Raw genomic sequence first — 25,667 nt, 5'->3', positions numbered from 1 at the left:
AAAAAGTGAGGCATATTCAATGTCTACATTAAAAGACAGTCAACTAAATGATACTTAACCGATTAATTCAAAGAAAACCATTTCCTTGTGAAATATCTGTATAAGTAATTCAATAATGGTTGCTTGACTTGAACTGATTGCTAGAATAAATGTCTCAAATTACTTCCCTTTGTTATTATAGAACTAACCTTTTTAAGTATCAATCTATTCTACTTGAATATTCTCAAAATTATATTAACAAATCCCATATAATCAACATTAACTTTGCCTATCTACATTTAATATAGAATATAAATACTAGAACAGTAATAATATATAGATAAAACATAAATTATATATTACAAAAATACTAATGAATTAAAATCTAGTCTACATAAGATAATATTCTTAACAATACACAACTTCTAGTTGGAACCATGTGGCTGTCTGGATGCTAAACAGTAGACTACCAGAAAATAAGATTAACTGTTTAATAGATTATAATTACCATGGGAGAACAGGCATTTTCTTTAAGCCTATACTGACTATTTTCAAAATTAAAGGGTATATGAGTTAATTTTTTTTTTTCCTTTTTTTTGTCTTTTTTCGTGTCCGGCAATGGATCGCAACCCTCAGTGTCGCGCCCGTACCGGACCGGGACCGGCAACGGGATCGCAACCCTCGGTGTTGCTCCCACACCTCGCTCAGCCAGTGAGCGGGAACCGGTCTGTATGTGGGATCCGAACCCTCGGCGGGAGCGCCACCACACTCCCAAGCGGTGCACTGTAGCAGTGCGCCACCGGGCCGGCCCCTGAGTTAATTTTTTATTCTGTTTGTCAGGCCCTAGTTTTCCACCTTATTGGTATATCTTAATTGCTTCTCAGTATGTTTTCCTTTGTTTCATAGTTTCCCTCCATTTCTTTTTAAGTCCACATTTTGGCAAACAAAATCAATGAACGAACTGAGGCATTTAAGTACATTCAAATAAAAAATAACTTACTTAATAGACTGCATATTTCATAGAGGGAGGTTTGTTTGTTGTTCATGTCTTATTCTACTTTCACAGGCAATTACAGTCTCTGATCTTCTACTACCTGGGGAGCATCCTGTTTTTGTTTTGTAATTGTATTTATAAAAGGACATTTTACCTTTTTCCCACTTATATTGATATTGTCCTTATTTGGTTCTTTTTTTTCTTACAGAAGTTTAAAGGAAAATAAAAAAACAAAACAAAACCCAGAAGCAGGGTGAACTACATAAAGGTTTTCTGTGGCTAGCACAGGAAAGAATTAGTGTTTGACCATTAAAAAAATTTCAGCTGTTTGCCAAATACACTTAATACTTACCTGTCATCAGTACTTTGCTCATCATGTAAGAGTCGCTCTTTATTTAATCCTATCTTCTCTAGTTCGTGAGTTAATTTTTCGAGATCATTGTTCATTTGTTGAGTCTTCAATTTTTCACTCACCAAATCCTTGTTTTAAAAGGAATGCACAACTTATGTAAGTGTCAAGACCATAAACATCTAAGAAAGTCAGCCAAGATGCTAATTACCACCATCCAGGAATACATATAACTCGAATCAGGAAAGACAGAAGAAACATTGCCGTTGAACCATTCCTTCATCATTGAAAAGTAAAGCAACAAATTTATAACCTAGGTTAATACAATTTCTTTCCTTCTTTTCACTCAAATGTTAAAACCTAACAGGGAGAAACTCTTGTGAATACACACCTTAGGTTTAAACACTGCAGAGGGTGGAGACACATACCCACTTACTCTTTAATAATGAGCTAGGAGGCAAGAGAGCACCACCTGCAGTCCTAGGCAAGCAGCCAAGGGCCACAGCCCCCTCTGCCTGGAAGCAGGAAAGACAGCATGTCCAGTGTTCTAGGCAAGGAACTTAGGGCAGGCAGTCCCCCTCTATCAGGAAGCAGGCAAGAGAGTAGCCCTGGGGTCCTAGGCAGGGAGCCAAGGGCCTCAGCCCCCTCTGCTCGGAAGCAGGCAAGAGAGCATACCCAGGGTCCTAGGCAAGGAGCCATGAGCTGCCACCCACACCCAAAGCGGGCAAGAGAGCATGTCCAAAACACCACTTCTGAACGGGTGGCCTACCACAGCCACTGTCATACCCACAGCTGCCAAAAAAGCAACTCAGTGCCACAGCAGCAGCCACAGCCACTGTACAGGTGGCCCACTGGACACTCAACTACATTAATACAAGGAGAGTCACCAGTGGAGAACAGAAAAAGAAGAGGACATCAGACTCCTCAAAGCCTACTCCAGAGTAATAGAAGAAACAACTGCTCTACCAGATGGCAAGACATCAATGTAGAGATATGAGAAGTACTAAAATCCAAGAAAATATGACACCACCAAAAGAATACAGTAATTCTCAAATACCAGGTCCTATAGAGCTGGAAACCCTTAAAATGACTGAAAAGGAATTCCAAGTAACAATCTTAAGGAAACTCACTGAGATACGAGAAGACTCAATTAGACAATATAATGAGGTGAAAAAAAAAATCCAGGACATGAAGAAGGAAATTTACAAAGAGATTAATACCATAAAAAGAATGTAGCAGAACTCATGGAACTGAAAGATTCACTCAATGAAATAAAAAACACAACTGACAGCTTAAGCAGGCTAGAACAAGCAGATGAAAGAATTTCTGATCTTGAAGATAGTCTTTTTGAAGTAACCCAGGTAGACTACAAAAAGGAAAAAATAATTTTAGAAACTAGACCTGTACCTTTCACCATATACCAAAACCAACTCAAAATGGATTAAAGAATTAAATATACACCCCGAAACAATAAACCTCCTTAAAGGAAACAGAGGGGAAACACTCCAGGAAGTAGGAGTGGGTACAGACTTCATGAATAGGACCCCAAAAGCACATGCAACTATAGGAAAAATAAACAAATGGGATTATATGAAACTAAAAAGCTTCTGCACAGCAAAAGAAACAATCAACAGAGTAAAAAGACAACCAACAGAGTGGGAGAAAATATTTGCAAAATATACATCTCACAAAGGATTAATATCCGGAATATATAAGGAACTCAAACAACTTTACAGCAAAAAAAACAAATAACCCAAATAAAAAATGGGCAAAGGAGCTGAATAGCCATTTCTCAAAAGAAGATAAATGAATGGCCAACAGACACATGAAAAAATGCTCAACCTCACTCAGCATCCAGGAAATGCAAATCAGGACCACTTTGAGATACCACCTCACTCCGGTTAGGATGGCTAACATCCAAAAGACTGAGAATGATAAGTTCTGCAGAGGTTGCAGTGAAAAAGGAACTCTCATACAGTGTTGGTGGGGCTGGAAAATGGTGCAGCCTTTATGGAAAATGGTATGGAGGTTCCTCAAACAATTACAGATAGATCTACCATATGACCCAGGTATTCCACTGTTGGGAATATGCCCAGAGGAATGGAAATCATCATGCCGAAGGGATACCTGTACTCCAATGTTTATTGCAGCTCTATTTACAATAGCCAAGAGTTGGAACCAGCCCAAATGTCCATCATCTGATGACTGGATAAGGAAACTGTGGTATATCTACACAATGGAATACTACTCTATTAAAAAAGAATGAAATACTACCATTCACAACAACATGGATGGACTTAGAGATAATTATATTAAGTGAAACAAGTCAGGCACAGAAAGAGAAATACCACTTGTTCTCACTTATTTGTGGGAGTTAAAAATAAATAAAAAAATAAACACACAAACAAATCAAGAGTGGTGGGGGGAAGACAGAATAACCACAAAAATTCCTTGAACTGTTTAAATCAAATGAACAGATATGATGGGGGGGAAGGGAATGGGTAAAGGGGCATTTTAATCAAGTACAATGTATATTAAAAAGTAAAATAAAATAAAATATTTTAAAAATAAAACAAAACTGTGAAAAAAATGAAGAAAACCTAAGAGACCTAGCAGACAACTTTAAGTACACAAACACTTGAATCATTGGTGTTCCAGAAGGGGAGGAGAAAGGAAAAGGCATGAAAAACCTATTCAACGAAATAATAACAGAAAATTTCTCAGATATAGGGAGAGACATGGACCTTCAGATCCAGGAGGCTCAAAGATCCCCAAACAGACTCAACAGATTCTCTCAAAGACACAGTATAGTCAAACTGACAAAGCTCAAAGACAAAGAGAATCTTAAAAGAAGCAAGAGAAAAGCATCAAGTTCCTTATAAGGAAGCCACTATCAGACTAACAGCAGACTTCTCAACAGAAACTCTACAGACCAGAAGAAAATGGGATAATATATTTAAAGTACTAAAAGAAAAAAAACCTGCCAGCCAAGAATGCTGTACCCAGCAAGGCCATCCTTCAGAAATGAGGGGAAAATAGTGTATTTTCCAGACAGACAAACACTGTGGGAGTTCACCACCGTATGACCAGCCCTACAAGAAATCCTCAAAGAATTCCTGCATCTGGAATCCAAAAAATGATAATCACTACCACAAATACACAAGAAAGAACAAAACAGGCTGGTAGTTACTTTCTCATTTGCACAAAAATGCAAATGAGAAAGTAACTAAATCGTACCATCACAAAAAGCCATAATGACAATGTAATAATGCCCCTACTTTATTTCTGATTTTAGTAATTTCAGTCTTCTCTTTTTTCTTGGTCAGTCTAGATAAAGGTTAGCAAATTTTGTTAATCTTTTTAAAGAATCAACTTTTGATTTCATTGATTTTCTCTATTGTTTCTTAATTCCCTATTTCATATATTTCTATTGTAATCTTTGTTATTTCCTACTAATATTTGCCTTTGGTTTAATTAGCTCTATTTATTCTATTTTCTTAAGGAAGAAGTTCACATTACTGATTTGAGATTTTTCTTATTTTTAATATAGGTGTTTACAAGTATAATTTTTCCTCTAAGTAATGCATGAGTCTTGCAGCCTATAAATTTTGATATGTTGCACTTTGATCTTTATGTCAAAGTACTCTCTAATTTCCCTGTGATTTTTCTTTTTACCCATTGTTTATTTAGGAGAGTGCTTTTAATTTCCGCACATATGTGTTTTCTAAATTTCCTTCTGTTATTGTGATCAGAGAATGTATTTTCTATGATCTTAGTTTTTTTGTTTTTTTTTTTAAGGATAAATTGAAACAAAAAAGTTCACTGAGATTTCCATTATCTTTCAGTTCCATTTTTCCATGAACTTTTTGAAGTGTCCTTATGTTTACAATGTTTTATTGATTTTTTTATGCAATTTATGTTGTTAAATTTAGATATTTAATTTCTGTTCTTGATTTCTTTTTATTAAGTTGACTTGTTGATTTGCTTAGAAATTAATTTGCCTTTGAATAGTTTGCCTTCCTCTGTTGAAATTAACTTGATATTTGCATGCTTCTGGAAGACTTTAGAGTGCTATCTTAAATAACTGTAGAGATTATAATATGAAACATGTAAATTTTAATAAGTTTTACATCTCCAGTTTTTGTGAAAATTTGAAGACCTACTGTCTACACAGTATTTTGTTATTCATCTGTTATTCAGTTTATGTATTTATTTGAAAAAATTAATGTGATTATCATTTAAGAAAAAATGAATGCGGTGTGAAAAAAAAATGAGCTAGCACTTTACTGTATATTTCTTCCTATCAATATATGTTGGATACAACACTCTTCTTCCAGTGGAAGAGGCCTAAGGTATTGAACTGTTGAACTAGAGGACATTCTAAAAGTTTAGGCATCAGGAACCTGTTGTTCATGTCTGTGAGACTATAGAAAAAAAAGAAAAAATGAAAAGGTCCCTCTCAATGCCTCTTTAGCAGAAATGCAAACTGCCCAGTGTGACTTTCTGCCAGAATGCTAAGGTATGTCTGAACTGAACCTAAAAGATTATCACATATTGTACTGCATAGGAATTATAAATAGAGCCAAACATGCTATCTTCTGATTTGCACCAACCATGTTTCACAGGACATATTGCCAATCTACTCCCACAAATTTCATAATTCTTCTCCATACATAGATCCAAGCAACTACCAGTTGTTCAATGTTAACCTTTAAGTTGAACCAGATTTGTACTCTCTGGCTCAGAGGTCAATATTCATGGGGCTTTGGAATCTGAAAGATCTGGGTTTGAATCCAGTAATCCCACTCTGCCATTTATTACCTGTGTGATCCTAAGTTACTTAATGTTTCTGAACCTCAGTTTTCTAATCTGAAAAATGGAGATAACACCTATAAAGGATTGGCTATAAAAATCATATAAGGGGCTGGCTGGTTAGCTCAGTTGGTAAGAGCATGATGTTGATAATATCAAGGTCCATGGTTTGATCCCTGTACTGGCCAGCCACCAAAAATAAAATAAATAAAAAATAAAATTATATAATTATATATAAATGCAACTTATATGAAGTCCATTGCCTAGTACTTGGCACACAGCACTCAATAAATAGCAGCTATCATGTTTCCTATTATGCAGCATTCAATAAGTGTTTGGGTCAAATATTTTCATATTTTGAAATAAAAGTTAAAAATTATAAAGTAAAAGTTAGATACCAAAAGGCAATCTCATTACTACAAATTCTTAAAATATACAATTTATATGTGCTTGTTAGTTTTCCAACAGTAGGAAATTTGGAAGCTGTATCTAATTCCAATTCCAAAATTCTACTGAACCATAAAAAAGATGATGCAAATTATTTATGGTTTCAATAAAACTTAAATAAACCTTGAGTTTAAAATATAAAAAATATCTGCCTTGAATTTAGGTAAATATATTTACCTCACGTAATGTAACCAAAGTTTTTACATCAATAGTTGCTCTTTTCACAAGCTCCTTATTTTCTTTCTCTAATTCTTTCAGACGAATACAAGATTCTTTATATACACCAATTTCTTTGAATAGGATTTTGTTTTCTTTTTCCAAATTTCCAATCTTTACATTATTTTCTTCCAATGTGGTATCTTTTATTTCTGCTTGTTGTCGCAGTCTCTTATTTTCCTTTTCCAATTGTTTCTTATCCTTTTCCAGTTGAGAAGTCTCTTGCTCTAATGATTTATTTTCTTTTTCCAGCTGTTCTAGTCTTTTGCTAGATATTTTTAATTCCTCTAGGCTTTTTTGCAATGTTTGATTTTCCACCTCTAAGTCTTGTAGTTCATTCTCTAATTGCTGGATTTTTTTATTGCTGTTCTCTAGAGCCTTCTGTAGCCTTTGATTTTCTGTATCTAAACCCTGGTAGCTAACTTCTAAGCGTTCTGTTTTCTTAAAAGATGCTTTCATGAGCTCCAAACCCTTTTTAAGTTGCTCTTTTTCACTTTCTAATTCTTTGTTTTCTAGTTGTAGCTGAGCCATTTTCATGCTTGCACACTTCAAAGATTCCACATTCCTTCGCAGTTCTAGGTTTTCCTCATCAAGTTGGGAATTCTCTTTTTCTAGGGATTCTAACTGAAAAGTAAGGTTTTTAAAGCTATCCAATGTTTTTTTTAGTTTCCTATTTTCCCTTTCTAGTTCTGAATTTTCTTGTTCTAAGGCCTCAATTTTTTCACAAGTAATTTTTAAATTAGTTATCTTTTTCTGCAACAATTCATTTTCTTTTTCAAGACGATGCAACTCATTTTCAAGTTCTTCTGCTCGTTCTCCTTTTTCTTTATAATGTTCCAATTCTTTTCTAATTTGTCTTTTTTCAAATTCAATTTTGCTTAGCTTGCTGCTTGTTTCTTTGATAGATTCATGGAGAATTTTATTTTCTTTCTCAATGTCTTTCACCCTTGCTTCAGCACTTATCTGGGAGCGCTGCCTTAAGGAAAACACTGTTTGATTCAGATGTTCATTTTCCTGTTCCAATATTTTAATCTAATTCAAAAAAAAAGAAGGAAAAAAATTAAAAACAATAATTGAGCAAAAACTAAGATTTTTTTCTTTGGTGGCTGACTGCTAAGTATTTTAAATTTCATGGTTTTTTCCTTCCAAAAACTAACAGGGAAAGGAGAACAAAAAAGTGTGCTAGAATGTCTGTCCATCTTTTAATTCTGAAAGGCCGCTGTGTACATGTACTGTTACGTCATTAAAGTTCATGTCTTCAGAAAGTTTAACAGTCTAAAGAAATGGTTAAGAGAAATGTATTTACTATTAATTAAAATGATCTTCAGATTATTAATAGTTATATGCTTCAAATTCAAATATGAATATAGGTTGAAACATGTGCACATAACTTGTGGAGGACATAAGGTTTTACTTTACTTAAATAATTTTTGCAATGCATATACACAGTGGGTCCTCAGTAAATATGTGCTGTATTACGTGTGTTTATATACAGTCATGCACCACATAATGATGTTTCAGTTAACAATGGACTGCATATTCGATGGTGGTCCCATTATTATTATAATGGCTATACAATATAGCCTAGATGTGTAGTAGGCTCATACCATCTAGGTTTGTGTAAGTACACGTTACGATGTTCACATAGTGACAAAACAGACTATCAACACACTTCTTAGAACTTATCCCCATCATGAAGTGATGCATGAGTGCAGATGTGTGTGTATTCATTCCCCCCAAAAATTCTAATTAGGAAACATCAAAATAACAAAATCAGCTGGTACATTTGATAACTATTCACCCAATTTATAGCATAACCTAATATAATGATTCATAAAATTTAGTGTGTTAAATAATCCCAAGAAGCTTTTAAAAGTACAGATTCATGCTTAGCTCTAGAATTTATGTTCTGTTAAGTCTAGAGAAATCTGCATTATTACAGGACAATAATGTTGGATACAACACTCTTCTCCCAGTGGAAGAGGCCTAAGGTTTGACCTGATGAACTAGGGGACATTCTAAAAGTCCCCTAAGCACTACACCTGGACAATATAAAACAAATAAATAAATATAAAACAAATAAATAATTTTACTTCTAAAAAATAAACAGAAGTTTCAAAATGGCAAGTCACTCAATCTATCCAGTTCTCAGTTCCGCAAACATGAGAATGACCAATAAACACTTGAAAGCAAATTTGATAGTTTCTAAGACGGTTGCTGCTACCACACTTTCTCCCTCTTTAGTAGGGTCAGAGTATAGCTACAACTCCACTCAGGGACTTTAGAATCTGCAGCCCTATTTCTCAGACACTTGAGAGCACTTGAAAGCACAGGTGCTGCAACATTTTATACTAGATTATTAAGCACCCTGGCAGTTTAAGAATTATAAGCTTTCTCTACAACTTTCCTAAAATACATGAAATAGAAAAATGAGGTAAAATTATAGTTACTTTAAAATCTAAAAAATTCTAAAATATCTCCCTTTAATCTTATTTGAACATTTTGTTTGCATATACTTTAAAATAACTTTTATTGTTTAAATATATTGTTTGCTTAGTAAGAAATTTATGAACCTGTCTCTCTGAATTTTCTCTAAGCGTTTCGATTGTTTTTTCAAGCTGAGCTTTCTCCTTCATTAGATCCTTGCTTAAATTCTGACAATTCTGAAGACTCTGCTTTTCTTGAATTATCTCATTTTCAAGAATTTCAACCTAGAGAAAATTAAATCACAAAAAATTAAATATTTTATAACAATGGAAACATGTCAAAACAAAAGATAATCATTGAAAAAAGGAGAAAATATAGTTTTAATACCAAATGGTAAAATTTAAGAATTTAGTATAGAAATTCAAGTACCATTTCATGCTAATTTTAGTAGCTGTAAAATATGTAGACAAGGCTATCCTTCCTATCCTTTTAAGTAAATTTCTATTTCTAAACACAAAGACAAATACAGCTGGATAAATGATAATGATATGGGGATTGTACAAATCTTATTGAAAGACTCTCTTGGCTTGAGTGGATTTCTAAAGTGAAATTTTAGTTACAGTCCAGGAATTTCAGTGAGCAAAAAGGAGGAAGACAATATAAAAAGCATATGGTGTTATAAGTTTTATGAGGAAGCAAGGAGGGACTTGGTTTAAAATAAAAAGGAAAGAGGAAGAAAAGGGGGAAATAACACTAAAGGAAAAAAGCTGAACACAAAACTGCAGCAAATATTTATATTTTAGGTTTAAATTTATTTTCAGTTACACATTTTAGAGATATAATAACAGCAGTGGTTCGTAAGTATGGAATAGCAAATTTAAGTTAAAAATACGGCAGACTATTGACCTTCCTCTTATCACATACTATATTCAAATCAGGCAATAAAGAAAATTGTGAAAAGAACACTTTATAAAATATTCCACTTCAAGTTTAAGTGTTACTTAAATTCTTAGGTGAAATAGTAAAAAACTTTAAACAAGTTGAGTTTTTCTGTTTTAACGTCAATAGGAGGTAACTACACATGGAAAACAATCTTCCAGTAATATCTCATAAGCAACAAGTCACAAATCTTAAACAATAACTCAATTCAACATTAATTTACATGTTCTGGAAGCTTTTGGCTATTAATGACTAATTAACCTAGTTCTCCCATTATGGATGGAGTAGATGAGTAAAAGTTATTTGATTAATTTGTTGTTTTACATCAAAGAGATTCAAGTGAAATCAATTTACAAAAAATATCTTTAATGCAATGAATTGACCAAAAATTGCTAGAATCACTAAGAATTTGCTAATTAGACTTCAAAGCCAATTTCAAAATGAAACTATACCTTATAGGCCCAATTACAAGGACAACCAAAATAAAACTGTTCCAAATTCTAAATGGCCGCTGTGACTTTAACACTATATTGATCATCAAATGCTTATTAAGCCTATTTGTTTAATGGATTAAAGACAATGCAGGGGCCAGCCCGTGGCTCACTCGGGAGAGTGCGGTGCTGATAACACCAAGGCCCCAGGTTCGGATCCCATATAGGGATGGCCGGTTCGCTCACTGGGTGAGCGTGGTGCTGACAACACCAAGTCAAGGGTTAAGATCCCCTTAGCTGTCATCTTTAAAAAAAAAAAGACAAAGCAAAACTGTTTTAACAGTAAAAATCTTGCAAGAAAATCAAGGAGTCTATTTCAATAACCTAAGGCAGTGGTTCTCAAAGCATAGTTTCAAGACAGCAGGATAAGTATCACCTAGGAACTTCTTAGAAACAAGAGTTCTTAATCATGTATGTTTCTATGATAGGATTCTATTTATGTAGAATTGTGTGTGTATCTGCGTGTGTACAGAAAGATACACAGAAATAAATTGCTTGGTGTAACTGTTGCACAATAAGAATATTTCTGTTCAGTCAAAGCCTAATTAAAATTCAGGTTTCATACTGCTTAAATTGTAGTGTCTAAATACAATTTCCCAGAAAAAGGAACAAAGGCTTTTTTGAAGAAATGGCTGTTTCCAGATCTGGAACAGAATATGTTCAAGATGAGCCTAGAACATTTTGTCATGGCAGAAAGCAAGGAAGCTCTCAAGGAGTGCTAAGGTCATGTCCTAAGAATTCAAGAAGCAGCTTTTAAAGAGCCTTCCACACTAACCTAAGTTGGGACAGTAAAAAAACAAATGGAGTGGATTAAAACACTTCAAATAGTTTTAAATCCATGAGTTTTGCAATGACGTTAAAACAACAAACTCATTAGTTATCTCAAGAGGATATTAAAAATCGAATTTATTATTTGGAAACTGATTAATAAAGGGAAAGAAACATTCACGTTGCTTTTCCCATAAGGTCTGTTCCTGTGAGTAACTGAAAGTTTTTTTAAACTAATAGTTTTTAAAAGAAAGTTTTTCTTTATGGAAATTAATCCAGCTATCAAATTTTAAAGGATGATATAATTAGAATATCAGAATTTTTCAACCTCTAATTAATCTGTGGGGCTAAGCAATGATTTTCCATGACAACCAACATCACAAAAAAGAGACAAGCAGACATGTGCCCTCTGATTGAAATACACATACAACATACGAATATTCTTACTAAAAACTCAATTTGGACCTGCTTAAGCCTCTAGATAAAACAGGAAATATAGGAGACAAAATTGACACAAAAAGTGTGCAATCAACAAAGTCTTGATTGTGGGGAAACTCTATTAGACCAACAACCTGGTCTCTTATACAAATGAACTGCTAGGAAAAAAGAGGGACCATATAGACTAAAATAAAAAAGACTTAAAGGACATGGCAATTGACTGAATATATTCATGTGATTTGGATTTGAAATGAAATATAAAAAACAAAGATCATAACAGAATCAGAAAAATTGAAACTGACTAAAAATTTGGTGTTATTAAAAATTGTTAGTTTTTTAGGTGTAACTGTCCTGTTTACTTTTTAGCTATATTTACTCAAATATTTACTGGTGAAATGATGTAATGTTTATTTAGGATTTGCTTCAAAATCATGTAGAGGCTGTGAGAAGAGTAGGCAGGAATAGAAATGAAATAAGATCAGCTATAAGTTAGTAATCATTAAAGCTGAATAATGGGTTCATTCACTCCATATTTTTATGTAGATTTGAAATTTTCCATAATAAGTAAAATAACACTGAAGGTACATTTATAAAATGGAAAATAGATGTGCTATTTATTTTTATACTTTTCCATATATTTTTAACATTACAATAAACATTACATTTTCATTTACCTTTTTACTTAGTCTTTGATTTTCTTTTTCAATTTTCAGGATTTTGGAAGTGTTACCTTCTACAGAATCCACAGTACTCCGAAGCTCTTCTACAGTTTTTGTCAAACTCTGGTTTTCCATCTCCAACTTCAATAACCTACTTGATGTCAACTCATTCACCTCATGGCCCAAGGATTTCTGTGGGGCTGTGATATTGAAAAATATGCCATTGGTAAAACTATGTTTACTCTTTACTATTTAAAATATTGAATGTAAATGCACTATGTTGCTTGATCTTTAACTTTATAAAAAATTAATAATGTATAAGACAGACACTATAAAAAAATAAACAACAGAGAGGTAAATCTTGAACTTTAATGAATGCATAGCATTCTAGGGGAAAAAAGCCCAAAATTTAGATTGAAGAGTTCCAGTTCTAGTTCCACGAGAAATTAACTTCTGGACAATGCCCAAGCCACTTTAACCTCAATGAATCTCAGGTTACTTTTATAAATATAGTAACTGCCCTGCGTATCTCAGAGTCACTGTGTGACTCAAGAAACAAAAAGCATATCCTATGCCATACCTTCAAAAATTAAAGAAAGTCAGCTTAAGGGGGAAAATCCTCATGTGATTCTGAGAAAGTCAAGACAGTATATATTGGTCATGTTGAAAAAGTCTTTTTGTAAATGAATTTCTGCTAAACTTAAGTGCAAAGAGCAACATCTACTCCATGTTGCCCGGCGAAATCATCTTTATAAGTAGATCCCAGCATAACATCTTTTTCTTACCACACTCTCCCAAGTGAGCTATGAGCCGGCCTTCAACATAAATAGTTTTTGATTCCACTTATGTAAAATGTCCAGAAAAAATGAGTCTGCGGAAACAAGACTAGTGGTTGCATAGGGCTGCAGGTGACTCTGGTCATGAGAGATCTTTTTGGGGTGACAAAAATGTTTTTTTTTTTTTTAAAGATGACCGGTAAGGGGATCTTAACCCTTGACTTGGTGTTGTCAGCACCACGCTCTCCCAAGTGAACTAATGGGCCATCCCTATATAGGGATCTGAACCCGTGGCCTTGGTGTTATCAGCACCACACTCTCCCAAGTGAGCCACAGACTGGCCCTTCAGCATTACATCTTTTAAAATAAGAAAACTTGGTGTCTACTTCTGTAAATGCCCTCTAGCAAGCCAAAAACAATTATTTCTTAACCTAATAATAGGACTCATTTAAAAACCTTATTAGTAGACTCATTACATATTTTGCTGATATAAAAACATTAGGACTTATAAATGAAAGTGATAGCTAGGATTTATTTTGAAATCCTAGATTTCAAAAAAGGAAATGAGTAAAGATATTAAAGAGCACTTCTAGGGCCGGCCCGGTGGCGCACTGCTACAGTGCGCCGCTTGGGAGTGCGGCGGCGCTCCCTCCGAGGGTTCGGATCCCACATACAGACCGGTTCCTGCTCACTGGCTGAGCGAGAGGCGGGCGCAGCACCGAGGGTTGCGATCCCGTTGCTGGTCCCGGTCCGGTACGGGCGCGACACTGAGGGTTGCGGTCCGTTGCCGGACACGAAAAAGGACAAAAAGGAAAAAAAATAAAAAGAGCGCTTCTAGATCTGTCTACTATTGTGTACCTTTGAAATTCTTCTTCATAAAAAGCAAACACACACACACAACATATATCCCCCCCTGCAAATATTCTCTTCAAAATTAGGTACAGTAAATAATCCCTACATTTTAAGTAGAGAAAGCCTCAATTTTTATTTCCGGCTTTTGTTCTAGTCATTGTGTTTTGAATCTTATTAAAAGCTGATATACTTGATATTCACTGACTTTTTAAATTCCATTAGTTGCCCAAATCATTGCAACATGGGAATGAAAATAATTCTGACATACTGAATTCATATCCTTTGGATATATACCCAGGAGTAGGATTGCTAGATCATATGGTAGTTCTATTTTTAATTTTTTTTAGGAACTTCCATAATGTTTCCCATAATGATTGTACTAATTTATTCCAACAACAGTGCACAAGGGTTCCCTTTTCTCCACATCCTTGCCAACACTTGTGTCTTTTTGGTAATAGCCATTCTAACAGGTGTAAGGTAATAAAACTCATTGTGGTTTTAATTTGCATTTCCCTGATGATTAGTGATGTTGCATATTTTTTCATATAGCTGTTAGACTTTTGTATGTCTTCTTTTGAGAAAAGTCTATTCAGGTCCTTTGTCTATTTTTTAATCGAGTTTTTTTATTCTATCCAGTTGAGTTCTTTACATATTTTGGGTATTAACCTCTTACCAGAAGTATGTTTTGCAAATATATTCTCCCATTCTGTAAGTTCTCTTCACTCTGTTGATCATTTACTGTGCAGAGCTTTTTAGCTGATGTAATCCCATTTATTTTTGCTTTTGTTGCCTGTGCCTTTGGGATCACATCCAAAAAATCACTGCCCAGACCAATGTCAGGGAGATTTTGCCCTTTGTTTTCTTCTAATAGTTTACAGTTTCAGGTCTTACATTTAAGTCTTTAATCCATTTTGGGCTGATTTTTGTACATGGTGTGAGATGAGGATCTCATTTCATTCTTCTGCATGTGAATATCCAGTTTTCCCAGCACCCTTTATTGAAGAGACTATCCTTACCCCATCGTTCCTAGCATGTTTGTCAAAAATCAACTGTAAATACGTGGATTTGTTTCTGGGCTCTCTCTTTCATACCATTGGTCTATGTGTCTGTTTTTATGCCAGTATCATGCTGGTTTGATTAATATAGCTTGGGAGCAGATTTTGAAATCAGGCAGTGTAGGGGCCGGCGCAACGGCGGCGCTCCCGCCGAGGGTTCGGATCCCACATACAGACCGGCCGCTCACTGGCTGAGCGAGGTGTGGGTGCGACGCCGAGGGTTGCGATCCCGTTGCCGGTCCCGGTCCGGTACGGGCGCGACACTGAGGGTTGCGATCCGTTGCCGGTCACGACAAAAAGACAAAAAGGAAAAAAAAAAAAAAAAGAAATCAGGCAGTGTAATGACTCTGGCCAGCTTTGTTCTTTTTGCTCAAGATTGTTTTGGTCATTTGGGATCTTTTGTGGTTCCATACAAATTTTAGAATTGTCTTTTTCTATTTCTGTGAAAAATACTACTGAAATTTTTTGTATGGTTTTGTTTTTTGTTTTGTCTTGTTTTGCTTTTGCAGCTGGTCAGTAAGGGGATCTAAACCCTTGACCTTGGTGTTACAACACCACACTCTAAAACCTACTGAGCTAACCAACCAGCCCTTGGAATTTTGATAGGGATCGCACTGAATCTGTAGATCACTTTGTGTAACATAAAATTTTAACAATATTATTTTTTTCCAATCTATGAACATAGGATATATTTCCATTGATTTGTGTCTTCAATTTCTTTCATCAATGTTTTATAGTTTTCAGTGTAGAGATCTTTCACCTCCTTGGTTAAATTTAATTTTTTTGTAGCTACTGTAAATGATATTGTTTTCTCAATTTCTTTTTTTTTTTTTAAAGATGACTGGTATGGGGACCTTAACCCTTGACTTGGTGTTGGCAGTACCACACTCTCCCAAGTGAGCCAACCAGCCCAATTTCTTTTTTAGATAGTTTCTTGTTAGTATATAGAAATGTTACTGGGTTTTGTTGATTTTGTATCCTGAAACTTTGCTGAATTTGTTTATCCTAACAGTTTTTGGTGGAATCTTTAGGATTCTCTGTGTATAAGATCATGTCATCTACAAACACAGACAATTTAACTTCTTCCTTTCTAATTTGGAAGCCTTTCATTTCTTTCTCTTGCCTAACTGCTCTGGCTAGTACTTCCAGTACTATGTTGAATAGAAGTGGTGAGAGTGGACATCCTTGACTTTTTCCTGATCTTAGAGAAAAAACTTTCAACTTGTCACTGCTGGGTATGATGTGGCTGTAGGCTTGTCAAATACAGCTTTATTGTGTTGATGTATTCCTTCTATACCTACTTTGCTGAGTTTTTGTCATAAAAGGATATTGAATGTTTGTCAAATGTTTGTTCTGCGTCGACTGAGATGATCATATGGGTTTTCGTCCTTCATTCTGTCAATGTGGTGTATCATATTTACTGATTTGTGTATGTTGAACCCCAGGGATAAATCCCACTTGCTCATGGTGAATGAGTCTTTTAATGTGCTGCTGAATGCAGTTTGCTAGTATTCTGTTGAGGATTTTCGCACCTATGTGCATCAGCGATACTGGCTGGTAATGTTTTCTTGTAGTGTCCTTATCTGGCTTTAAAGTATCAAGGTAATATGGGCCTTATAAAATGAGTTTGGAAGTATTCTCTCTTCAATTTTTTTGGAAGAGTTTGAGAAGCCTTGTTATTAGTTCTTCTCTAAATGTTTAATTCACCAGTGAAGCCATCAGGTCTTGGGCTTTTCTCTGATGTGAGACTTTTTATTGCTGATTCAATCTCTGTACCCATTATTAGTCTGACCAGATTTTCTATTTCTTTTTGATTTTGTCTGCCCAAGTCTCATTTGTAATTTGTAGTCATGAATTTCAAATAAACAAGATTGGACTCCAACATGATATACATTAATAATACTTCCAATACTGTGATTGTGCTTCAATGAAGCAACAGGTGAGATCATGAAGTATTAAAAAGAATGCTTACAACACATATTTAACAACATGGGAGAGTGTCTATATTATAATCTTAGGTGAAAAAAAGGAACCTGAACTATGTATACACATTAACCTTGTAATGTTTAAAATACACATGTGTGTATAGAAAAGCATGCATTTTCTAAAACAAATTTCCTAAAATGTAGAAGTGATTTAAGAAATTATTAGTGACTTTTATTTCCTCCTTTTAATTTTCCACATTTTGCAAATTTGCAAAGAATTTTGCAAGAAGGAAAGTCCCTTGTAGAACTCAAAAAAACAATAATTACAACACATTAAAACAAATATTCAGGTCTATGAACCCAGCTAAGATCAATTAAAAAACAACTGTGATATAATGATAATAATATTAGTTAACACTTGAATGTTTACTATTTAGCAAGCACTGTTCTAGGGGCTTCACAAGTGTCAACAAATTTAATCCTCACAACCACTTTAAAAGGTACTTACTGTTTTGTCTTCTCTTAACAGATGAGGAAACTCTTAACTAACAGTGTGATTTTAACTACTTTAATAGTAGAAAACACTTAAGTCTTAATTGCTTTACTTATAGCTCAGTTCACAAGAAATACAATAAAAAGTTTCACAAATACTTTAAGTAACACATATCAGCAAGTTCACTGATCGAATGTCACCACTTACTATGTAGTCAGTACATGGGGCCCCAGAATTTGGAATTAGGTTCTTAAGTAGAAAATTAGGAAAAATCTGATAGATAGTAAACAGGATGAGTAATCTGTAGAAGTAATTGTTCTGTAAGCACCAGATTATAAACTCTCTCAGAGCTTATGTCAACCTCAGCATTATATCCTCAGGGGCTGATATAGTACTTTACACATGGTAGGTGCTTAATAAATATTTGCTCAAGGAATGCAGGTAGAATAATCTAATTCTACGTAAGTGAGGAATTATGGAACTAGTCTAATTTGAATTAATGTGAACTGGCTATAATTTCAAAAAAGTATATCAGTGTTAGCATATTCAAAGCTAGCTATTACCCACGGCTGGCCCTGTGGCTCACTTGGGAGAATGCGGGGCCAGTAGCGCCAAGGCCATGGGTTTGGATCCTATACAGGGATGGCCAGGGCGCTCACTGGCTGAGCGTGGTGCAGATCACACCATGCGGAGGGTTGCGATCCCCTTACCGGTCCAAAAAAAAAAAAAAAAACAAAGCTATTACCCAAACGACTGTATTATATGTAATTATGCCCAGCTTTAAGAAAGAGAACGAGTCAATGTAGAGCCTAGGAAAAAAGAGCCAAAAGTTAAATACTTATGAGGGTTGCAATCCATTGCCGGACACGGAAAAAAACAAAAGAAAAAAAAAAACAAAAAAAAAAAAAAAAAACAAAGCTATTACCCAAACGACTGTATTATATGTAATTATGCCCAGCTTTAAGAAAGAGAACGAGTCAATGTAGAGCCTAGGAAAAAAGAGCCAAAAGTTAAATACTTACAGGGGAGAGGGGGTAGCTTTCATTATCTCCAGGGTATAACTGGGCTGAACTGGTTGGCAGGTATAATCTTATGATGAAGAATATACATATCACAAAAGTAGGTATGAAGATCCTTAACTTTCTTTATTCTGACTACATATACACCTAAGAATCTTTCCATTATGTTTTAACTTACTATTTGGGTTTGCTTATAGTTAAAGAACATGCTGACCAACTAACATGACTTTTCTGTTCTCCTTATTAGATCACTATATTTCTCAAAGTAAATTAATAAATTGGTATTCTAGCCTCTTGTGATATTAACATGAAATAGTGCCTAAATAACTAATCAAATCTGTTATTACATTCATAAAATTGAGTTGTACGACTTGCAAAGCTAAGAACTAGACCAAAGAAAGTGGAAACCATGTATTATTGTGTAAAATCGTATCTGGAAAGACAGCTGGCCGCCTGAGATATCTCTAGCTGGGAAAGATAAAGAACTGCAATAAAATATTCAGAAATGTAAACATAAATATAACTTCATTTACTCATTCATTCATTTTTTTAAAAACCCCCCAAATTGGGAATACCTTCAGAAAGTTCACTAGTTCTGGATATCTGTTCCAGCTCCCAGCCAAGATGTAATGATTCATCCATACTTTGTTTCTGTGCCATTTCCAAAGTCATATTTTCTTCCATTAATTCTTCAATCTTTTTTCTATCCATATCTCGTTCCTTTTTTATTGGCAGGGAGTAGGGAGAGAAAAGAAAACAAAGAAATAGTACAATTTCAAACTAATATTTTATTACTCATAATATGTATTTATTGGAAACTGAATAATATGAGGAAAAATAACTGAGTTCCTTAAGATTTTCCCAGCTTGAAGGCAATAATAAGTTATTACTGGTAATTATAATGATCAGGTTTCTGACATCATATCTTTGGGGACACTGTGAAAACTCTTCTTCACAGTCAATATATTGTTTTAGTGAAAATAACAAAAGCGTTCTGATCCAATGCTAAATTTCAGCAAATAGCTTTATTTCTGTATTTTTAAAGACATGTTTACACAATAGCTTATTTATTGTGGTTTTGAAAGGTAGAAGACAAAATTACTAAGTAATACCCCTTTGTAATACAAGCAGAAATTTCTACTACTTTACTGTTTATTTAAGGTAGGAAGCATCCACCTTATTTAGCTATCTCTTCTCTCTTAAAGGCTCAAGAACACTAGCCATCCATGTAATTATGGAGAAATCAGCTGAATCTTAGAATTTTTCCTTAGAGGCCATTTAATTGATCCACCCCATATAACTTACCATTTCCATATCATGCAGTTTAGCCTTTAGTTGTAAATTCTCTTTTTCTAATTCATGTAATTTATCAGAACGAGCTCGAGTTCCTTCTAGTTGGTCTTCCAACATGGTTTTTGTTTCTAATAAAACTTGGTTGTCTTCTTTTAATTCCTATAAACATTTCAAACAGACTTTACGTATTACGAATGTGTTAATATCTGTTAATTTTTTAAAGCTCCTGAACATAAAAATTCTTTATCGTAAAATAAAACATTTAGCTGTCTTTATTAATAGTTCTATGCAAGAGTAAAGTTAGTGGGTAACAGAAATGCAGTTGATGTTTTCTTAGCTTCATTTTTCCCCTCAGAATTTAAGCTATTATGCAACAAAATATTTAGTACTTATATTAGGATGAGTAATACTACTATAATTTCGCATGAATTGTTGGGGTATATTTAAATTCCCTAATCACAAGGATAAGTAACTAAGTATAAGTAGTCTTCCAGATATTTAAGGTACAAATCTCCACAAAATTCAGGCTTTAATTTATTGACTGAAATAGCTTTAAAGATTTCCCTCTATTTAAAGCTGTAACTTCAAGTGAAGGATTTGAGGTTTTTGCAGTAAAATACCAAGACTTAAACTAAGACTCTCATAAATCATGAACCAAGGCTCTGTCAATCAGTATTTTACATAATTACCTTTTAAAAATCCTTAATAATCCCTACAGATGCTTTGAAGATGTGTTCACAATTCTGTCTTGCTAAGTTATATGTCTGTGGTTTATATAAACCAAACTCTACAGGAAACGTATTAAGACAGTGGTATCCATGAGGATCTTTTAAGAGTGTGCCATGTATACACATGTCTAAATAAGTGACAAAGAATTAATGTGTATTTTATCTTTGCAGTCCTACTGGGTTTTTTACGGGTAACTTTCAGGATAAAATGTTCTAACTACTGTTTCTTATGTTTTCATTTCCCTCCTTATCCTTAAACTGAAACTGACCAAAATCTTGTTTTTACAGACAATGAGGAAATTAACTGAGAAAGGAAACAAGGATGCAAGAACTGACAAATCCTCACTGTCAAACTCAACTTCATGTAACACTGAACTGTAACCATCAAGTAAGAAAAAAATTTTTTCTGATTTGTTTGTATATGTATATAGTCTTCATTGATCCCTACTTAGTAATCTCAGTTAGACAGCAGTCAGAAGTATGTTGTATTTTTGTAAAGAAGGAACATACCTCATTACAAAAAGCCATACATAACAAACTCACAGCTAACACCATACTGAATGGGAGAAGTTGAAAGCTTTTACACTAAGAACTGGAACAAGACAAGGGTGTCCACTGTCACCATTCTTATTTAACACAGTACTGGAAGTCCTAACCAGAGCAATTATGCAAGAGAAAGAAATAAAGGGTATCCAAATTGGAAAAGATGAAGTCAAAGAGTCCCTGTTTACATACAACATGATCTTATATATAGAAAATCCTAAAGTCTCCACCAAAATACTCTTAGAATTGATAAACTAATTCATAAAGTTGCAGGATACAGAATCAACATACAAAAATATATTTTGTTTTCGCTTCTGCTACAAGTTTGAGATTAGTAGAGATAAATACTTTATTTCAACAATGAAAAGGACTACAAAAGTCTGCTCTACCTATTATGCTAAAAAAGGAATTAAGAAAAAGAGCTCCTAAAAAGTTCAATAAAATTAATAATGTCTAAAGATCCCTTTGTAAAAGTCTAATTATGCTGATCTATCACAAAATGAATACCCAAAGGTATTTATTGTTTCTGCAACATTTCAAGAGTTCTTCATGTTTAAGTTCATTTAAAAAACCATACTTTTAAAGAAAAAAAATATCATGGATGGTTAGTCATGTAAACATACCTCAACTCTTGCCTTATAAAATTCAATATCATGTAGCCTCTCTTTATATCTGCTGACTTCACTTTCAAGCTTATCAACTCTGATTGCCTTCTCTCGAAGTGCATCTAATTCATCTCGGTACATTCTGGCAGAACGAGCATCCGAAAGCAAATTCATGTTCTAAATATAAATAAATAATACTTTTAATACTATTTTCTATTTTCAACTTGTTATTCCTTGCTTACACAACTTGGTAAAAACTTAAAAAACCAATGAATTATATTTTAAATGGCGGATTTTATGGTATGTAAATTATACCTAAAGTAAGTAGGTTTTTAAAACAGGGAGATATGAAGACTTTTTTTTAAACCAAGAATGAAAAGTATTTTAAACATATATACATATGTTTATATACAAATTTTTATATAATGTTCTCTATCAGGAATGTAAAGAATATTCAGGATATTTAAAAATAAATTAACCTTTACTTAACACAATAATCTGCAATTAATCTAGGGTGAAAAAATTAACTTTAAAATACAAGACAGTAAAAATACAGAAAAGGCAAGCTATTTTACAGAAGTGGATCATTAGCTACTTTAGAGAAATAATGTTTCTATCCAGATGTGTTGTAACACCAAAATCTTGCTGAGATTTTTTTAATGCTTCCAAGTAAAATGATCAACGCATATCTTAATGCCATTTGAGACAAATATTAAAATCCACCCTTTTAAAAGCCTACTGTAATCCTTTAGAACAGCAGTTTTCAAAGTGTGTCTAGGGACTTCTGTGGGTCCCTGAAACCTTTTCAGGGAGTTCATGAGGTTAAAAGTGTTTTCATAATAACAATAAGATATTATCTTTTTCACTCTCATTCTCTCATAAGGGCAACATTCTCCATGTTCCAGAGGCTACATGGAGTGTGACATCTTAACAGATTAAATGCACAAACAGATATGAGAATCTAGGAATCTTCTATTAAGTAAGGCATTAAGGTGATTTTGAAAAAGTGTAATAGAGTACCACTCTCCTAATTTTTTTTAAATAAGTCATTTAATTAAAATATAATTTTTATGTTAAAATGGAATAGGTTAAGTATTTTTAAAAATAAATTAGTAAATAGTTTTTCAAAGTCTTAGTTTCAATTTCTAATATGGTAAATACCAGTAGATATAATCCACATTAAACAACCCTCATTAATTTTTAAGAGCAAAGAGGGAGTCTTCAGACCAAAAAGATTGAGAACTACTGCTCTAGAAGGTACACACATATAAAAAAATTCCTGCTACCAAGAAGTGGAACTGAGCCACAGCATTTTTAGAAATAAAGATTATGGCTCCCAGTCTCATTCATCCAGGAAGGTCCCAGTTTATGATCCTGCAAATGGAGTATTCTCCGCATTTAAAATGGTATGTTAGGATAAGTAAGGGGAAGAAACAATTGTCCACCCATATCCCAATCCTTACCATTTATGGATTAAAGAGCTCATACACAACCCCCAAATGAAAAGGAAACAGAGTAACTAAAGAAGTGAATTCTTAAACACTCTTGATTTAAGATGAAAAAAAACACAAAGCTTTAGTAAAATAAACAATAATTTTTAAAAAGTAAAAAGCTTTTATCTTTTTAATAGGAAAAGCAAAAAATCAAAAAGCATTCTATCATATATAAGTTTACATAAAACACCATTAGAGAGCAGAGACTCAGGGAGGTACACATAAACAGCATAGTTTACAGTAGCTGTGTTTCATCTTCCAAGGCCACAGAGGTCAAATACATAAAAAAGAGACACTTGGAACTGCCCCAGTCCTAAGAGGTTCTTTTGAATCTTGTTAAGTTTGAATATTAATACAGAAGAAAGATGAGTCCAAAGACTTTGATTTCTAGTTTTAGTTCTGGCATTTTTAAAGAAATGGAAACTGAAAAAAATCACCAAATCTCTTTGAACCTCAGTAACTTCATTTATTTATATAAAGCATTGAGATAAACGTTATAAATTAAGAGGAGAAAAATCAATTTCCAATTACTCGGTGGTCCTCCACAATTAAAGTTCCAGTTACAAACCTCTTGTTGCAATCTTTTTAGTTCTATTTCCATTTGCTCAAGTTCTTGTTTACAGTCCAACAACTGTTCAGTCTTTTCCTCCCTTAAATGAAAAAATATATTTATTAACAAATAAGCTTACTACTTTCGAAAACTATGATCATCATCTGCATTAATACAAATGTATTATCATTACAAAATAACTAGTTGAACATAGTACATAGCATTAGCCATAACCCCAACCCAGGGGAGAAAAACAAAGAAATGAATATTAGGAATTCATATGATTAGATGTCATCAAACTTCCTCCATATTGTTCTCCAAAGACTAACCTCAATGACTAATATCCTTACAGTACCTAATGCAGTTTCTCTCTTTCTCCATCTTTTCTGCTCCCCACCCCCTTTCCCACTCTTATTTCTCTCTCCCTCACTTCATAGTCATAGACAATTAACTTGGAAGAGTTTTTATGTAAGGCAATATTACCTGGGTCTGAGACTTATAAGGATCTCCAAACTATTTTCAACATTTTCAGTGGTCTAAAGGAAAGTATACACTTCCTAACTAACATACAGATAACTAAAATTTTTACATCTCTATTGCTTTCTACCGTGTAGCCTATAAACATCCTCGAATTTCTGCTTTATTTTTTTTCTTTTTGTATTGGTTTTACTTCTAACTTCCATTTTCTATCTCTCTGTCAGAGCCATGCTACTCAAAGTCAGCCTCCACTTATCTTTACTTTTCCACCTGTTCTTTCGTAATAAAAGGAAAATTGCTTTTTTAATAATAAAAGGTAAATAGCATAAAACAACATTTGTTTACATCTCCTCCTGCCCTTACATCTTTTCAAAATCATTGTTTTTATTTAAATTTTTTTTTCATTTATCCTTTTTTTGTTGTTTTTTAAAAGTTTTAATTTTTTTGTCAATTTTTACTTTTTTATTGTGGTAAAATGTATATAGCATAAAGATTATCATTTTTTTTTTCCTTTTGTCTTTTTTTTTCGTGACTGGTAACGGGATCGCAACCCTCAGTGTCGCGCCCGTAACGCGACCGGCAATGGGATCGCAACCCTCGGTGTCACGCCCGCACCGCACTCAACCAGTGAGCGGACCGGTCTCCATATGGGATCCGAACCCTCGGCGGGAGCGCCGCCACACTCCCAAGCGCCGCACTCTACCGAATGCGCCACCGGGCCGGCCCTAAAGATTATCATTTTAACCATTTTTTAAACATTGCCATTTTAAGCTTGGAATTAATTAATTTCATTCACAATGCTGTGTGACCACCATCTCTCTCTATTTCCAAAACTTTTCAGTCATCCAAACCATTGGTAGAGAAATATTCCCTTTGATAGAGAAACCATAACTTATTATGTGAATTCTGTTTTTCACTGTAATAAATAATGTTTTGGTAAACATACATAAAATCCTGTGTGTTTCAGGACAAATTTCTAAAAGTGTATTACAGGTTGATTGAACCCTGGACCTCAGTATTATCAGCTCCATGCTCTAACCAACTGAGCTAACAGGACAGACATGTTTGTTTTTCTTACTAATAAAAAGCTATTACCTTTTCTGATTTATAAGGCATTTCTTGCAAATGTTCCTTTTGGAATTGGAAAATATTTTTATTTTTATTTATTTATTTATTTATCCCTTTAAATTTTTATTTTGTCGATATACAATGTGGTTGATTATTATGGTCCATTACCGAAACCTCCCTCCCTCCACCCTCTCCTCCCTCCCACCCAACAATGTCCTTTCCGTTTGCTTGTCGTAACAACTTCAAAAAATTGTAGTTGTTATATCTTCTT

The 25,667-nt window shown here is 34.0% G+C and overlaps 1 protein-coding gene across 10 annotated transcripts in view; it reads right to left on the bottom strand.

The window, feature by feature from the left end:
• Positions 1 to 24,053, bottom strand: part of LOC103608471 (girdin) — a 67,067-nt gene extending 43,014 nt beyond the window's left edge. For 5 of the 10 annotated variants that reach the window (XM_008592894.1, XM_008592895.1, XM_008592896.1 and 2 more), the window contains exons 1-8: positions 23,870 to 24,052; positions 21,827 to 21,985; positions 19,945 to 20,091; positions 19,215 to 19,359; positions 12,535 to 12,719; positions 9,371 to 9,508; positions 6,759 to 7,829; positions 1,326 to 1,453 (exon numbers count right to left, since the gene is read on the bottom strand). In XM_008592894.1, the coding sequence (XP_008591116.1) occupies positions 1,326 to 1,453; positions 6,759 to 7,829; positions 9,371 to 9,508; positions 12,535 to 12,719; positions 19,215 to 19,359; positions 19,945 to 20,091; positions 21,827 to 21,985; positions 23,870 to 23,902 (2,006 nt within the window). In that variant the 5' untranslated portion in view covers positions 23,903 to 24,052. Of the gene's footprint in view, positions 1 to 1,325; positions 1,454 to 6,758; positions 7,830 to 9,370; positions 9,509 to 12,534; positions 12,720 to 19,214; positions 19,360 to 19,944; positions 20,092 to 21,826; positions 21,986 to 23,869 lie in introns of all 10 variants that reach the window. The other 5 variants (XM_008592900.1, XM_008592899.1, XM_008592901.1 and 2 more) reach the window with 2 other exon arrangements.
• Between the last annotated feature and the right edge of the window lie 1,614 nt (positions 24,054 to 25,667).

This window comes from Galeopterus variegatus, unplaced genomic scaffold (assembly GCF_000696425.1).
Source record: "Galeopterus variegatus unplaced genomic scaffold, G_variegatus-3.0.2 Scaffold8452, whole genome shotgun sequence".
Taxonomy (NCBI): Eukaryota; Metazoa; Chordata; class Mammalia; order Dermoptera; family Cynocephalidae; genus Galeopterus; species Galeopterus variegatus.
Note: the sequence above shows the minus strand (reverse complement) of the source record. Positions and strands in the feature narration are given on the sequence as shown.